General features: G+C 31.8%; 1 protein-coding gene across 7 annotated transcripts in view; it reads right to left on the reverse strand.

The window, feature by feature from the left end:
- The window catches only part of CCSER2 (coiled-coil serine rich protein 2), a 172038-nt gene that overhangs the window by 4636 nt on the left and 148384 nt on the right, over positions 1-19018 (reverse strand). For 4 of the 7 annotated variants that reach the window (XM_079138197.1, XM_079138196.1, XM_079138195.1 and 1 more), the window contains one exon: positions 16835-16924. In XM_079138197.1, the coding sequence (XP_078994323.1) occupies positions 16835-16924 (90 nt within the window). Of the gene's footprint in view, positions 1-1318; positions 1359-7749; positions 7880-16834; positions 16925-19018 lie in introns of all 7 variants that reach the window. The other 3 variants (XM_079138199.1, XM_079138198.1, XM_079138200.1) reach the window with 3 other exon arrangements.

Here is a 19018-nt window from a genome sequence, read left to right on the forward strand (position 1 = left end):
CGGAGCTAGGACTGGAAAGCACTTGGAAGTTTAAAGAGAACTCTCACACGGATCTATGAGGAGCCAGTCCAACATAGAACTGAATCACTTAACTTGTGGAGTCAGACTGATCTCAGTTTAAGTCCTGATTCTATCCCTTACTACTGGTGAGATATTGGGCAAATGATTTCACTGCCCTGAAATGGAATTTCATAATTTATAAAGTGAGGATAATACCATTATATATCTATTAGAATTGTTGTAAAAAATAAACAATAACATCCACAGAAAGTGCTTAATACAATGTCTGGCACATTACAAATACTTGAAAAATGTTATTCTCTGCTCTCTGAAAGAAAATGGTTCCCTTCTTCCCAAGGGTAGCAATTCAAACGTCAAGTCTGTATGCGTAGTTTCTAACTCTCATGAGACTATAAGTAGAAGGTATTGTCTTCCTACTTTTGAAATGAGTAAACTGAGGTTTAAAGAAGTTGAGTAACATATTCAAATTTCACACGTTAGCAAATGGCAAAGCTGAAATCTGAACCATCAGAGAATTAAAAGGCAGCACTAAAACTTTATTATTCTATGTTATTTCAAGTTTTGATGAGTTCACAGGCTTTCAGAATATCAATATAGCTAGATGATTATTCAAAGTTTTAATATATTTAAGAATCTGAAGACAAATTCAATACCATCATTCAGTTTAGTAACTTTCCTAGATAATATCCTGTTTTCTTCTTTGCTGATTTCACCTACTCAGGATAAGTCTCAGACATCAAACTCAAGCCACATTGTGAAACAGTATTTCTGGAAAGAGGTAGTTCCACAGTGATTTCATGGAGAAATACTGAATATTGAGAAAAGGTAAATCAGCACTCACCACTGAGAAAAATTCTTCACCTTTACTGTTTCATATTGCCTCACAGATTTCTAGTATAAGCTTAAGGAAAAATTCTCAGGTTTTGTAAGCATTCTTGTTCTGGGATCACGAGCAAAAAGAGGGCAGCTATAAATGTCAAGTTCTGATTGAGCAAAAAAAAAAATATGCCACAGTGTGCAAAGCAGAAATCAGCAAATGTACTGAAGTGTAAAATGCTACTGTGTAACACACATAGGAATTACCTAAAATTATTTTCTAGATATATACCAGTTTATTGTAACATTATTAAATACACTTTAAAAGTTAAAAGGAAGATGGAAATGGAGCCATCTGTAACATGCCTGTAATCTCATGCAGGCTCTGACATGCATCATGCAAACTGGAAAAAAACAAAAGCAAAAACAAAAAGTGACTATGAGGGAGGTGGTAGGAAAAAAATCTGAAATTGTACTGTACCACGCTTTGTCAGAGAAGTAATGGACTAACTTCTCAACTCCTTGCCAATGGCACAATGGGAGAGCAGAGACAAGAAAAAGACAGGACAATGGTGTCAGAGACCACACACAACACCAAAGATTGCTGTGACTGGGTAGCAGCCAAAGGTATTCGCTTTGCTATTGTTGTTTTTCTAGTCATTATTTATTATTTTATGTAAGATATCTGGATCTGATAAAAAACATTTCTTAAAGGGATTTATACCTCCTTACTAAAGTGGTTTGCATGTGAGTACACATATTCATGTCCATAGACAGGTACATGTAAAACTTCTCACATTTATAAGGAATCACCTGAATCTTACCAAACAAAATATTGAAGCGAATTTTGACACAAGTTAATATTTATACTCCAAAGACCTAAAAAGGTTTGGCCCCAGCTAATCCCTCATAAAGGAAGTAGAAATTATAACAAAATAGTTTTAGAATTTCTTATAGATTATAGAACTAAATAAACTTCAGTATTTGTTAGTTTACTTTTATTACTGCTACTGCACTAAAGATCATTAAAGGTATAATCTAACCTTAATGTAAATATGAAGTCATATATTACATAAACTACATATTCCACATCACTGTGGAAATGGAAGATTTTACTAGGTCCCTAGTACAACAATATCCAAAGATTTTTGCTCTAGAGTTCACACAAAGCCAGTTGTGTCTTCTATTTTTTCTGGAAACCAGGAACCCTCTTATTCTTCTAGATCTCACAATGATGTCTACAGCTCAGAAAACTTAGAGGATAATGGATTGATAAACATAAATTATTTATAAATTCAGAAATAAGGAGTTAAATGGCTTTTCTAAGTTGATAACGAATTAACTGCTTTAAAGTATCAGTGATTAAGAGTGACTTAAAAGTATTTACTACAGGCCAGGCATGGTGGCTCACGCCTGTAATCCCAGCAGCTTGAGAGGCTAAGGCAGGAGGAATCTATGTTTAAAGCTAGCCTCTGCAACTTAGCAAGGCTCAAAGCAACTCAGTGAGATGCTGTCTCTAAATAAAATATTTTTTTAAACAAGGCCTGGGGATATGGTTCAATAGTTAAGTGCTTCTGGGTTCAATCCCTGGTACCATTAAAAAAAAAAAGTATTTACTACAGATGCATAAGAGTGACATGGTTAATTTAATGGATCTATATCTTAAAGATACAAAAATACAAAACCTATCAGCATCTACCTCTCAGATGTAGAGTAGTTCAGGGGCCAAAAGGAAAAAAAAAACTATTTTAAATAGTATCATAATAATACAATTCCATTGGTATAACCAATATGCATGGTACATCCAGAATAGGATACTGAAAGTACTGTGGACAGCAACAAATACTGGCTAAAGAAACAATCCCATAATCTTCATAACCAATTATTATAAAAAGCTTGATAAAGAAACACAGGAACACTAACTATTGTCTCTCCCATAATTGCAGGTATTGAAAGAAACTAATATGTGACTAGGTTTATGCGAAGGCCTACTGGACCATGATTTAGGTACAATTTTATAGTCAATTAATCAATGGTTATATACTGGTGACATTTGAAATCAGCTGCAAAAATGTATACAATATGTATACAATATTACATTTTATGTTAATCAGCTTAACTGTAAAATTGAATTAATTCAGTTTCTACCAACTTATCTAAGTTTCCATTTCATTTAAAAATATTTTACTTTTGTGAAAAGTCACAGTTTATTTCTACTTAAAGCATTAAGGCTGAAGCTATCTTTACATGCAATATTGATTACAGTTACATGATAGAGTCAATCAAATTGAACCATGTAAACTTACACCTTATGAGCATATTTGACAGCAACACACATTAGTACCAATATAGAGTGCATACCCTATAATCAAAAAATGTACAATAAATTTACTTAAGAAAATGTGCTGACAGTGATTTACATACAAAGTAGATTGCTCTGCAATAATATCACGGTAACTAGAAACAACATCAATGTCAAACAACAGGAAAAGATTAAGTTAAAGTATATCCATATAATAATGCATTATCACCCATCAAACAAGGATTTCAAGAAATATTTACTGGGTGAAAAATGTTTACATAATGATGCTATGTATAAAAGCAAAACAAAAAAATTGCAAATACATAAGATTCTAACTTTATAAAACAGAATAAAAAAGACTTGGAGGAAATATGCCAAAATTTGTCTGTTCTTTTAATTCCTCCATACTGAGTCACAGAATTGTATTATATATAGGGAAAATGTTAATTTTAAAGAAAGGGTTATAGTATATGCAATAAATACATAAGGTTTAGTCTCTAGATATAGAATGGAATTTATTCTGGTTTGTACACTTAACCTGCACAAACTACTACATTATTCTGATTTATTTGCTTACATTTTCCATATTATAAATTAGTATAATTGCTTTGACTCTGAGTTATCATAAAAATCAAGTGATAATTTAAATAAAATACCCAGAAAAGTACTTAACACATTAAGAACCATTATAATCACTCAACTAATATTAGTCTTTTGCCCTTTCTTAAATATACACCTAATTTTAAAATATTTACATTATAGTTTTCTACATGAATAATTTGAGAATATGATTTTTAAATAGTTCTTACAAAGATTAACCAGAGGATACGGACTCCTTAAAAGAACAATTCTCCAGCCAACAAGGACTGAAAGAACAAATAAAAAACTAAGGAAAAACTTGAGAAAGTATGGTGGAGAACAAGCAGGTCAATGACAAGTGAGAATTCAAGATTATTATTTGGCTGAATAACTAGTTCTTATACAGGGCTCATCAGTCACTTGAGCTACTCTATTTTCCAATAATAAAAATTTTTCCTGGCATAGATTTAATCCTTAGGAGGCACCATTTAAAAATAAAGATGTTTCTACATAAATAAGAAGCTTTACTATGATCAGATACATAAAATCTATGCATATTAAGTTATCTAAGCTTTTGCCTTCATATTTGAATATAGTGCAATAACATCTAAATGCTCAGACTTATCTGGGCAAAACAGACCAATGCTTTTCCTATATACAGATTGGTAGCATCATTTTCAAAAAATTAAATAGAACAGAGGAGAAAATATTAGGATATCATGTCCTAATAGAAAGTACTATTTTCATTGATCTTTTATCAAATTTCAAATATATACAAATATACTAGGTTGTAAATACACTTTCATCCAATAAATACATAATGGTGGTGACATAAAATGAATTTAGAATCACTTGTCAAAAATGGTTTGTAAAGTATTTCCTGAAGGTTACAAGAGGAGGAGAATACAAGACAATATAAATCTGCAATTCTTAATATAATTATGGTGAATATAATTTTATCACAATATAAATTTAAAGGCAACATTACATTAAGAAACTGCCAGGCAGTTAAGATATGCATAAATACATTTATGTGTTTTATTTTATTTATTTATTTATTTATTTATTTATTTTTGCAGTGCTGGGGATTGAACCCAGGGCCTTGTGCATGCGAGGCCAAGTTTTATTGTTTTAAAATCATTTTTTGCCCCTTCCCATCTAAGCCACGTTAAGCTTAGGTAAGTAAGAAATAGGTATTCTTTCAGAATATGCTTTCATAAGGATATGCTCTGGCAAGAAATTCTATCTGAAATTAACATTAAGTCTTTCTACTAGTCAAAAGTAAATTTTTAATTAAATTTTCCTACTATGAGGTAGGTTATACATCATTCCCAATTTCATACAGTTGGAAATTAGAGTAGAAAGACTAAATCAATGCCAGTTAAATGAATCTGGACAAAAGCTGAAAACCCTACTGACAGCAGGAAAGAGCTCTATGTCTAAATGTAAATTATTTTCTGTTAACTTGGAAAAAATTTAATTTAAAATCAGAAGATAAACATCATAAAATAGATACTAGTAAATTAAGTGAAAATAAATTTAAGTTAAAATTTCTAGAGAAATAAAAAAGAAAAAAACCCACAAACTAGGAACTTCCATCTATCTCCATTTTCCTACTGATATTATTAAATTCAACAGGAACATTCCTGGCCAGTAAAGCTTTCTGGAGCAAGTAGTGCTAAATATTCCTTATAAACTTTATTTCATTTCTGCCTACCTTTAAAAAGTGGCTACCTTTTTATACAGAAAGGTCTGTTTTCATGATTTAAAAAACAAGAAAAACCAGATTGACCTTACTGAAGACTATCTGGCTTCTGCACCGAGATGAATGCAGTGTACTCAAGAAAGCATTAGAATGAATTGTCTAATGAAATAGATTACAATGAATGAAAAATCTCTCAACTATCTTCCATTACCCAATTGACTTCACAAAGATAGGCACTAGGAACAACATACTGACTAAATGTGAATATAAATATTATCTCACAGAATAACAAAAGGTGAGATCTATTCTAAAAACCTCTGGAAAACACTGGATTTTTACTCCTATAATTCCGTAAATTTCTCGTCTATATTTATTTTATCACCAAAAATCAACTTTGTTAATGAACTGCTTCAGATGATCTCAAGGTTAATCCAAAAGAGTATAGCAGTTTAAAATTGTCAAGCCCAGTAAGAGTTATCAAAAAGGTAAGAACAAGTCCTCTGATTACTACTTTCCACAAACAGGGTCTTGGAAGTATCAAAGATCAATCCTTAGACCAGTTCTCTTAGCTGTGCAGGGCATGAGAACTTTTTCAGGAAAAGACTTCCATGTATGTGTGTGTATGTATGTACATATTTCCATATCTATATCCCTACATGGATAATACATCCATCCAAACTCTGCAGAATTAACTTTCTTCTTGCTAACCTGGACATGCAAAGAAAAAGGTTTGAGTCAGGAAAATCAAACAGATAAATCTGAAGGTAGTGTTACAGAAATGCTTCTCATAAATAAAAATGAAAAAGATAGCTCTGAAGAGCTAAACAAACAAAAACCAAATACTTAAAAATGGAGGACTAATAATTCAAGGAAAGGATAAGAAAATTCAAAAGCTATACAAGTCAAGAAACTAGTAAATAAATCTAAAATTCTACTTATGATACAGAATATTTAACTTTAAACTTTAATTCCATATTCTAGCTGGAGGGAAGGAGAAGGGAGAAGATCCAGGGTGGGGTGGGAATGGAGACAAAGGAACGGGGATAAAAAGGGTCTTCAATAAGACCAAAGGTAGGTGGATTGTTCTGAGCTAAAACTGTCAAACCATGCACATTACTGGCATAAGCCTAAGACTACATTATCATTTGTTATAGCTGCCCATTGAAATTTGAGAACAGTTCCCTTACAATTTAGTATGATTCCTCATATACTAGATTCTTTAAATGGAAGAGAAAAGAATGCAACTATTTGAAGACAAAAGAAGCAAAATGGAAAGTTTATAAAGATAATAGATTATTCTTCTTCTCATTGCTTCCACAAAATTAATGAACTTGATATAGAAGGCTACACAAACTCCCTAGTTTTCATTAAAACAAAAGTACAGAAGGGAAGGAGAGGCCCCCAAATAAATTTCACATCTTGTTTGAAATTCATGTTGACACCTGCTAATTTTGATAAATTCAAGAAATAAATTTTTTTGAAGTAGATCACATACTAATTGCTTTAAATTTCCCTTTGGGGCCTTTGATACTTTAAGATAATTAATGAAAAAATTGATATGAATCACAAATCAGGGAAAATCCATGGAGTAGACAAAAAAAGTGACTGACAATACACATTTTTCATTAATATTAGCCTTTTTGGGTGACTTTTCAAAAAAGATCAAATATAACCAACTTACCAGGTATATAATAGAAAAATAATAAACACTGTTTTAGAAAGTAGACTTAACACAAAAATTTTAAAGTTAGACAATGACTAAGTATTCATTAGAAATGTTAGTAAACCATGCATATTCAAAAGCCATTTCTTCTGTGCTGTAAAGCAGCTGATAGAGACATATTAGTCGTTAAAAAAAAAAAAAAACACCTTGGAAATACAACTGAAAAGGTATTTAGATGATACTGAAACAGGATTGAAGCCTTTGATTAGGAAATATTTAAAGAAATGTGCAATGGTCTAGTACGCCTGCTCCCTAAACAGTATGCATCTGTCCATCAAATCATTGTGGATAGTGTGTACATTTTAAAAATCACTAAATATAAACTATCTTTAATTACATATCACAAGAACTTGAAAAAAGGAAAATATATTTAAAGACAGATGCATGTCAATAGGTCTAGGGTCACTGGCAATAGGTTTAAACAGCATTAGAATGAAATTTACCTCAGATAGCTTTCAAGAGGTCATTAATGTACAAGTCCATTTACATGCAGTAAAAAGAAATGTTAAGAGATCACAGTGCTTATTTAGCATATGCCTGCAGATCACTCAAGATGGGAAACGGAGGTACTGGGGAAGGAAAGATCATGCAGAAGGGAAATACCATGAAGGGGAAGCCAGAGCAGGATAGGAGTGAGAGACACAGACTCACTCTGTCTGCGGTGCGGTGGAACAGTCCGTGGGATCACCTGGAAGGAGCCCTGCCAAGGAGAGAAGGAGGGAGAATACCCACCCTGTACAGAGAAAGAGATGGGGTAGGGAGGTATAATAAAAAAAGGGAACTGAAAAATAGAGAAACCAAAGTCATACTTTTTGATTTTTTAAATAACACAAAGCAATAGTGTTAATGAGAAGACAGATTTCACTTTTTTAAACACAAGCAGCTCAAATTACTAAAAATATTTAACAATCCAAATTTAATTATTTTTCAAAATTTTAATGAAAAAATTATTTTTCTCTAATATTTACAGTTAACATACAAGAAATTATGTCTTTTGGGTATACATTACATTAATCATTACATATCTCTTTAAAGTAGCAGATTCTAGTCTTTTATAAAAAAAGGAAGTAAGTTAGGGGATATAGAGTTTAGGTATTAACAAATAGATAATGCATTAATTTATGAATTAGGCAATCAAAAAATTACCACAGAAAAAAATTTATTTCTTTTTAAGACAGGTTTTCAGAGAATTAGAAAGTAAAAAATAAGTAACATTAGCTGAAGTCAGCAAAACCAAAATAGCATTAAAAAACACTCAGAATGTTATGATACTAAATCCTTTATAAAGAACATGATATTCAGACCCCAGGTTATACACACATGCATTTTAACCTGAGTAACTTGTAGCTTCTTAACTTTATTTTAATCACTGATTATAAGAATCAGAATACATCTGCAATGTCACTTTCTTAATTTCCTCACTTTCCAAATAAAACTGGGTCTTTATGGAAGAAAATAACTGTTCAATGTCACACAAACAGAACCAGATTGGGTTTTCATGTGTTACATCTAGTCTCCTCACTGATCAAAATATATTCATAAATAAAACTATAAAAAACACCCCTAAAATATTGTCAAGGAAAACAGCTTGTAAATCATCATCAGACTTAAATTTGCAAAGCAGGTGCATTTTTCAAAATAATTAATGTTACACAGAATTTTTTTTTTTAGAAATATTGTTGTATTATAAAATTACTAATCTAACTTATTGGTGTTTATAGGTTTCATGAACATTTTTTCAAATAATTTTTTTTCTCTTCTCTCCATCAAAATTCTTTTGCTCAATGAGGTATAATCATATATTTCTTTAAATTTAGGAGTAAGCCTATGCTGCTCAATATAAAATAAAAACAAGACTTATTTTTCTATACTGATGAAAGGGGAAAAAAAGTTACAAGAAGGAAAACAGAACAAATAGTCTTTGGAATATTCTAGTAAATTCAGATACTGTCTTTTGAAATTAATGTTCTTCCTTCACTAACTTAACCATAGATATTTACAAAAATAGCATAGAAAATATTTAAGAGGGAATGATCCTAAGTGCTCTTCATAGGTATTGCCTGGTACGACTCTATTTTACTGTTTCGGGTTCAAAGATTTCATACAAAATATGTCCTCAACCAAATCCTCTTTACAAATTTTGCCAGGACCATATTTCTAACCACTGTACTGAATAAAGAAACTTTCAGAAAGAGACATCAAGATATGCTTACAACGCAGTCACAGATTCCTTCATCAAAGAAGTTACCTCTTAAAGTTTGCAGGATAGCACCAACCTGGAATCAGGGTCCTATGCTTTTCCTTGGATCTCTCAAAATTCCTGTAATCTTAAGAAAGTCACTAATCGCTGAACCTGTTTCCTTATTTTTCTTATGCCAGGATTAGAATGGTTCATCTCTAAGAACTCTCACGTTTAGTTCTTCTGACGTAGTTACTCACATTATCTGTCCCGATCCCCACTGCAGAGACATTGCTGTCTTTGCTTCTATAGATTAAGCATTTTAAACAACAAAGCTCTGTATTAAATTATCTCTCCTGTTAAATCATTAATTCATGAAATAATTTCAGTATCTGTTACAGTATCTGAAACTTCACAGGACTTTTAAAAGATAGTAAACGTCATATCTTTTCTAGCCTAACACACCTCAGCACACAGCAGATTCTAAATAACTACTGATTTAAACTGAATTAAGTTACTACGTTTATCTAGAGATGGAGCTGTCATATCTGTCAATCCAGGTCATACATTACAATCACCTAAGAAATCTGAAAAGCAAAAACAATGATACTACCTTTATTTCTCTAAGACCAATAAATCATAGTCTCAGGGATAGGTCTAAGTGTGAGAAGGAGGGAAAGACAATCTTGTGAAATAAATACATGAAAGTTCTGCCTGCCACTGCCAAGGGGCACCCATCTATTAGCTGACTTTGTTTTCTAGGCATAAGCCACCTGAGCTTATGCCTGGAAAAATCAAAGAAAGTAATTAATTTCTGATTAAAAATGTCTTCTTCCACATTCCCTACCCATCTTTCAAAATCCTATCTACTCTCCTTAGGCCATTTCAAATTATTTCCTAAAGGTTTTATCTAATTTTACCTAGAACAATTATGATGACACTTATTTTATAAATATTTTGAGCTCTCCACAGAAAAGGGAATTTCAGATGTAGGAGAAGATGGAGTAGACATATTTCTTTCTTTTCCTGCTTTAAATACTGCTAAAAATCCTGAACACTATTTATAAAACAAACACAAATCTCTGAAAGGTAGAGAGAAAAAAGAGGTCCAGCTAAGAAGCATGGGACCTGAAGAAAACATACTAGCGAGTTCCTGGGTTTTCTTTCTGTCTAATATATCCTAAACTGGGTGATAGAGAAGTTAGCACCCAGAAATGTCAATGAACACAAACAAAAGGTTCTAGTCAAAGGAACAGGAAAGAGGCAGCCCAGCCATGCATAAATTTATACATAAGAATCTCCCTACCACTACAGAGCAGTCCCAGAGCCTCTTTCTATTAGAATAGGATAATTGGGTCTTCTATCTTTGCCTGGCTATGACACTGTCTTTGTAGTTCTTAAAATATGTATAAAAACTATTTTTAAGACACTTAGAAATGGTGAAGAAGGGACTTAAAAGGAATTAAGGAACTATGTTTATAAACAGACTATATTATGTACATATAATGCAATACCTAAAGTGACCAAAGACCTATGAGATACACACAGAATACTATATAGATGAAACAAATTCTGGGGAAAAAAAAAGGTACAAACAACACATAGGAAAGCAAGAAATATAAAAGAAACAAAACAAACACAAAAGAATAATATGACAGATTTAAACCCTAATATATCAAATAACAAATGAAATATAAAGGGTTGAAAAATAGCAATTAAAAGACTGGCAGAGTAAATCATGATTTGATTATATGCACACTACACAAAATTCATTTTATACATAACAATGTAAGTATTGTAAAGTAGAAGATAAAAAAGACATACCATATCTTTACTCAAAATAAAATAGGATTGTAAACAAGCACTGCACTCAACTTGTTGAATAGGTGTGTTCATGGTGGGTTTGGCTGGAGCACACTGACATTCCACTGTTCTGAATGAATGAGGACAGCTATATTTATTTAGAAATTTGGGGACTGTGTAAGAGAAATGGTGTTATTTTATACTCTATCAGAAATATTAATGCAAGTTATTTATTTATTTATTTAGCTGTGCTGGGAATCAAACCCAGGGCGTTGCACATGCTAAGGAAAGCTCTATCACTGAGCTACCCCCCCAGTCCTATTATAACTTTTTGAAGGAAGCCTCTACACTAAAGAGACATTCTCTAAAGGGAAAAAAGTCTTAGTACTATTAGCACGTAAGCACCCTGAGCAATGATAACATTTGACAATTGTTTTTCTAAAGCATCTGTAGAAATGTTTTAAAACTACCTAAAAAAGAATCATCAGAATTTTCCCAAAAATAGAGGCTTAATAAATTATCACTGTGAGCATATATTAAAATAGGAGTAACTTTTACTATCAATTATATTACCTCTTATCAAAGCTGATTAATTTCTTCCAAAAAGATGTTTGATCATGTTATTGCTTAGAAAGCACAATAGAATCACCTTTCACTGACTGCTACCTAATAGTAAATTCTAATAGTAAAATTTCTCTCTGTCCTGCTAAATCATCAATGAGTAAGTCAGCAAATTAAATTCTACATTTTTTATTCTACCCACTGTTATCTAATACAGTACAAAGTGTTTATTTTATGCATACATAAAGCTTCAAAAATGCCTTTGAAAGTTGTGGTGTTTGGTATTGGAGGATACAAATTTAGATAAGCTTAAATTTACGGACAGATAAATTATTCAACTGCTATAATATCCACATTTAATTTGCTCCTAGCCTTGAAAAACATTTTTTTTTCAGTTATTGGTTTCAAATTAAATTGTGAAATGAGTGCTACTATTTAAAAAAAGTATAAAAGACATATTCTGCATAAATTTTGCAGTTCTTATAAAAGACATACGTTCAATATAAAAGAAATTCTTGTTGTATTGTCATAAATCCTGCATGACAATGCAATGTATCAGCAGCACCAGTAACCCTGTCAACATTTATAAAACTAAGTGTTACAAGGTATACTCAATAGCCAGTTTCTTTCACTGACTAAATATTACACAACTGAAAAACAATTGTGTAATCAGACCATACATATTGTTTAAACACCAATGTGTATGTATTTGTCACTTAAAATATTTTTAGTGAATACAATAGTGAATATAAAAACCCTGACAAAGAAATAAATCTCTTAATTTCCTTGTTGTATCTCCAAATATGAATATTTATTAAACATGTATATAAATAATACGACAACTGTCCAAATGGAGAAAAAAATGGTACATCTATGTTTAAAATCAGGAAATTTTTTACACATAAAAACTAAGCACTAGTGCAGTCTACAAATAAACAACAAAAGTATATCATCTAAAAGAAAAAGGATTTAAGACAGATTACTCATAAGAAATATCTTTGGGCTATCCTATTTTTTTTAGTTAGTGTGCCATTCTATATCCTAAGAAAGAAAAATAAAAAGAAGGGCTTCTCACCCTTTCTTCTGTGAAAGTATCACAATTGCTGGGAACCAAGTAAACTCTTTCTCCTCTGGACATTATAAACATAACATTGTTTTTGTGATGGATCTGTAATAGTTTTCTGATTTTATCTTTTCTCTTTATAAAGTTATAATGGAAATATACCTGACTCAATAAACCTGAGGCGTGAGAACCCAACTCTAAACACAAATGATTGTTTATAATATTTACCATTGATATAAATTACATGTGTATATCTATCATATGGACTAATTTTTGATCCAGAACTAGACACTAATTCCAAAAGAGTATTTAGAAATGTGTAGAAATCATTTTTCCTTGTCTCTTTGATATATATAATAGTTGTTAAAATGTGAGAAAAAATAGTACTAGATCCAATTGCACATTCTGAGTTTTAATTGATAGGCAACTTTTTGCACCCATTCTAATAGTTGTTAATTCCTATACTAAGTTTTCAAAGTAAGGCAAGCCAGTGTTTTCATTTCTTTAAGAAAAGGCATTGAAGTTGATCATTTTTTCCATTGAGAAAATGATATACAAACTACTTTGTCAATAAATTGTTTCGCTACTAAAATTAGATTGAATTTAGTGGGAGATTTTTCTTTTACCCTCTTACTAAAACTATGTCTTCTCAACCACAAATACTTTTCTCCCAGGAATTTTAGATATTACAAAAATGTTTGTATGGATCATTACAATAGATTGCTAAGATCTCTAGCACACAGGTCACCAGATTTTCTCTCTCAGGGAAGTCCTTACTGTGATCTCTCACTGATATCAAGACTCAGTCCTTCCTTCCTAGAGCTATGACCTTATTCTCTCTGTTCCTCTTAACCTCACCTCCTGCAGCTACTGAAAAGGAAGGGAAATAAGATGCTACCCACAAGTTTGAAAATCTGGCTTTTCACATAACACTGTTGTGTGCAAGTTGTTCAAGGACTTGAACAAGTCATTTCTTAGTCTTAGCTTCTTCATATAGGAAAAGAATGAGACTAATACAATTTAGGCATACTAGAGGTTTTTATAAACATCTTGAGGGTTGGGACTATATTTTCTTCACACTTACATTCCCATATTAAGACAGTGCCTGGCTCTGAGGAGCACACAAATGTCCGCTCAATGAGTAAGTGAAAGTCAGCTTTTTATCCTTTCCTCTGTTCTAAAGCTTTGTTTCTTTCCTATTTTCCACTTTAGAGATCTAATCTGTAGTCATTAGGGAGTACCAAAATTCCTTTGAACAAATCTATGATGAAAATTTACATTGCACTCAATACATCTAAATTTCTATTGTTATGTTGCCAGTGGCAGCAAGTCACTCTTCTTCCTCCAGCAAGTTCTGACAGGTGTTTTTTATTGTTTCCTCATATTTCTTTCTATCTCCTAAATGGCTGCCAACAAGTCCTACAAGCAGCAACCCTCTCTCCTTCATCAATCCTTTCCACCTTTCATTGCAGCCAGTGTTCTTCCTTCATGTATAGAAAATGTTCAGAGGAAATCCTTAAATATCCTTCATCTGGCATAGGTTCTATAATCAAATGACTAAGACAATGCTGAGAAGCACATTTAGATTTCCTAAGAAATTATAACAAAGGGTGAAGATTATAACTTGCTACCTTCTTAAACACTTAGCAGATCAAAAACATTTTTAGTTTTACTAAGCTTGGGGACTTTTAAATAACATATTTTTATTCCAAAAATTACTGCTTAACAAACTAAGAGTTGCCAAAGAAGAATCACACTGCATCTCCATATCTCCATCACCAAAATCTTATGTAAATATGTTGGGTAATTGCTAAAGAAAGAGCATTTAAAGTATAACTTTTTAAGAAAAAAAGAAAATTATCATAATTATAGTACTGGTTTCCAAATGCAGCCCAAAGAGCAGAAGAAAAATCAGGATAAACTCAATATTTAATATTTAAAAATTACTATTTCAGTAAATATTGTTTTTATTTGACTAAATATTTACTTACTAAAATAAATAAAAGTCAGTAAAACTACATTTACAGTAATTCCTGGATTAAAATTTTCCATTCTATACTAAAATAAGATTTAACACTAAATTCCGTTATTTCCTTAAACATGTATCTTTGTACTTACTGTTGCCTAACTATCCCTTTCCACCTCTTTGCTTTTACTTATACTATTCCTTTTGCCAAAGATATTTCTACCATTTTAATTTGTAAAACCTCACCCTCTAAGGCTCCTCAATATGCTTTTATGACAAGGAATCTTGGACCAGCAGTTGGAGTCCTAAATTATAGTACTAGTTCAGCAATTTACTTACTATAGAATCTTTAATAGGTCATTTAATCTTCCTGAATTCTGTATATTATCCATAGACAAAACAAAGGTATTTAGCCAGATGATTCTTTACAATAATAGATAATAGAGAAGGCTGAGGCCTGAGTTTGTTAGGGGTATTAATTTGGAAAACTGGCCTTCATTTCATCCAAGATCATGGTAAAATTAACAAGGGAATATATTACCCAAAGTAATAGGTTTATTGTACACCAGTTACTTTTGTCTAGTGATGAGGTTGACTAATATCCAGTTTGCAGAACTCAAGCCAGGGGTTGAGGGAGCTGGGGAGAGTAATATGAAGGACTTCCATGAAAATGGTAAAAAGGGAACTTCTCATGTGAAATGCAATTGCCAATCTATTCAGTAACATGGTCTAAAGATATAAACACCTCTTTGGGGTAACTGGAGAAACCTAGAAAAACCAAATTTCTACTCAGAAGTAAGAGGCACAATCTTATTTTTGCAATTGCCTCCAAACAGCTAAGTTTCCACATCATTTGACATTAAATAAATATATCATCTTCACCTCATAGCATCTTTTACTTTCTATGATTCAAATGCCACCTTCACTTTCTTCCCCAAGCTCCTTGATTCTTCCAAAGACATTAAGACATTACCAATAAGACATTACCAGTCCTCTGCTATCATAGAATGTACAGCAGTTTGAATCTGTGTATCACTAGTTCCTTTAAAAAAGTGCTTATAAATAGAGTAATACCTATTTATCTGTGTATTTCCTTCCCCAATTCCCCAATTCTACTTTAAGAACTTAATATCTAGAATAAGAGTTGATTACCAAACTTTTTCCAAATAAAATAATTCCTCCGTTAAACCTTATACAGAGCACACAAAATAATTACTTATTAGATGAAAAGAAAATAACTATTTTATAAACTTTAAAGGCCCACAGTCAAGAATTCTAAATTGAATTGTTGATTACATTAACCATTATCTATCCCTATTCACTTGTGTTACTAGGACTCTGCTGCTAAATATAAGGTAAAATAAAAGTCAAGGCAGGTTTATCAGGTGTTCTATTAATAAGAAATGTCTATAACCTGGTAATTATTCAGAGGATAATGATGACTGATGGTCATATGATAATTCTCTGCCTCAGGAACATCCTCAACTAAGTTTAAGGATGGTCAGGGTATTTTTAGCAACAAATGTGTTTTGCCATATAACATTTTTGAAAAACAACAAATAAGGAATAGATGGTTACTTCTGGTTATTAAGAAGAAACTAGACCCTAACTCTGCCTAAAACCTCACTTATACTATTTATGTCTTCATGCATTAAATTTCCTAATACTCAACAGTATTTTTTCAGTAATTACAATAATAAATTGTGAAAATTCCAAGAACAACAACAACAAAAGGAATATGTTACATCATATATCTTCGAAGTGTCATATGCTGCTTAAATAAATTAACTGCATATTAGACTTCTTTTTTGTTTCAGGGCAGGTAAAAATACTCTCATAAAAACATGCAATGAAAATAGAATAGACACTCAAATAAATGAGCTACAATATGCAGAATGGAAAAGCTATTAAATGCACATTCACTTATATAGGACACACAAGAGAAGCTTTAGAAAGCACATAAACAACTAAGAGACAAGAAAATACTTACCTAAGAAAAACAATTTTAGCCATGGCAGATTCAAAATTATTAGTGATTAGAGTAAAAAAGAACAGGGGGAAAAAACACATCAAAATAGCAAATGATATGAGAGAAGGTTAAGAGCATGTCACTTACAGGAATTCTTCTCCAGGGTGTTTGGGTATATTTATCAGCATATGTGCATTTTTCCTCTTTAGCTTTTTGGTGGCAGTTACACCGGGTTGCCTGAACAAAACCAAAAATTTTTACAATGGTTTAATTCTGCATATACACACAAACAAGTAATCACTCTACAGGATATTAAGTATCAATGGTCCACATGTCAGACTGTCTATTCATATTTACAGTGCTATAAAGCCCCTTAATGATGTAATGTCTTTACTGCACTGAAATATTTTAAAGGATTTTACTCTGTGACAAGATTCTCTGACGCTCTCAATTCACAAATGAATTCTCTATGTGATTCCATTTAAAGCACTCACTTACATGACAGGACATACCTATTGTGTATTTTTAGGTCTCTCAAATTATTATCAAAATAAAAAATAAATGAAAAGATGATAATGACAATTTGCCCTTTACTACCATTATTTGTTAAACAATTTCATTCAGAGTAAATATACTTTCTCCTAGGAAAACCTAAGAAATTCTATATTACTGTATTAAGGTAAAATTGTTTCTACTTTAAAAATATTTATCAATATTAAAATATTTTTAATTGCAATCAGATCATTCCAATTTCCTTATACAAAATAACCCATTAAAAACAAAAATTTCTGTAGAACACACTTTTTTTCCACTACAAAAGAATGGGATAATCATTGAAACAAATGTATAAAATTCACTATAATAGAACTTAACTTTTAAAATATCTGGCAGGTATATAAAAAAAGAAAAGACAATACAATATAAAACACTTGTTGTAATGCAAGTACATAACTTAATTCACCTTGACAACAGCAATTCCAGAAATATCCTTTCTGTGGTTTATGGACTAACACATGAGAAATAATATTTGGCAAATATTAAATTTTCGATAATTTGGAAAGCCTAGTTCTTAGTGACATTTCAACAGACATAAAATGACCACCTAAATAATTTCCTCTCCATCTGCCTCTTCATTTATTGCTGAAAGATCTTCATTTGTGTTCAGAGGCTCACCTTCTGTGAGATTCCTTATTCATAGTCATGTGCCCTATCTCTTGCTCCAAAGAGCCAGATCTTGGTAAGTATGAACCAAAATAGTTAGTCCATTTTCTCTATGCTTATAGGAAGGAACAAATAACCAAAATCTAGCCAAAAAAACACAAGAAAAGCCTGGGGGTATTTCTGAGAAAGTGTTTCCTGCTTTTAAAAATAGGTACGCTAGAGAAAACAGGCCTTTACCCACAACTGGGTATTATTATGTGAGAGAGTGACACGAAGAGTTCCTGTATAAATCTTGCAACCATGAAGGGGCAGACAAGAGGACTCCAGAAAAAACCAACCTAGACTTCACTATTAACCAAATGACCAATAAACAACCATGGAAAGGGATGGGACCCACACACTTTCTTGTTATTTGAGTTCACAAATGTTATTACTTTTTTTAAAGCCACTTTTAGTTGGGGGCTTTTACTGGTACTTAAAACACCATAAGATATGCATTGATTTATGCTGAGTAGTTTGGGGCAAGTCATTTGGCAAGAATTACTCTTTATTATACACCCACGGGTCAGGCATTAGGTAGTTTACATATGTAGTTAATTAAACAATCACAAACCTATGTGGTCTATACTACTTCTATTATTCCCACTTACAGATAAGGTTTAGGAGAGATTATATAACTTCCTTAAGAGAACATGGCTATCAAATTTCAAAGCTAGGATATGAATCTAGGTCTATCATGGTTTTTAAATGATACTGTTAGTCCACTTAACCAGAGTTCTACTTTCTATGTCTCCATAAAGAAAATTCTACATTAGCAATTTCACAAGATTATTCTGAAAATTCAATGAACAATCTAAATTATCTACTATTTAACTCATGTACTGAGGCGAAAATAAACTGGCATTCTTGGCATTTTAAAATTAGGCTTAAGCAGTCAAACATTTCTGTTAAATTTTCAGAGCTTTGCAATCTGATTTTACATCAGCATATTTCACATAAAATATGAATTCAACACTTCATATTATCATTACATGCTTCTGAAAATCTTCATGCAAACATAGGTTAGAGTTGAATACATATTTTTCAAAAACAAAAGAAGTACAGAAGGCTAGAAATGGAAGGGGACCTTGCAAGTAACAAGAAAAACCTTCGCATTCCAACTAAGTGCTA

This window comes from Sciurus vulgaris (assembly GCF_902686455.1).
Source record: "Sciurus vulgaris genome assembly, chromosome: 4".
Taxonomy (NCBI): domain Eukaryota; kingdom Metazoa; phylum Chordata; class Mammalia; order Rodentia; family Sciuridae; genus Sciurus; species Sciurus vulgaris.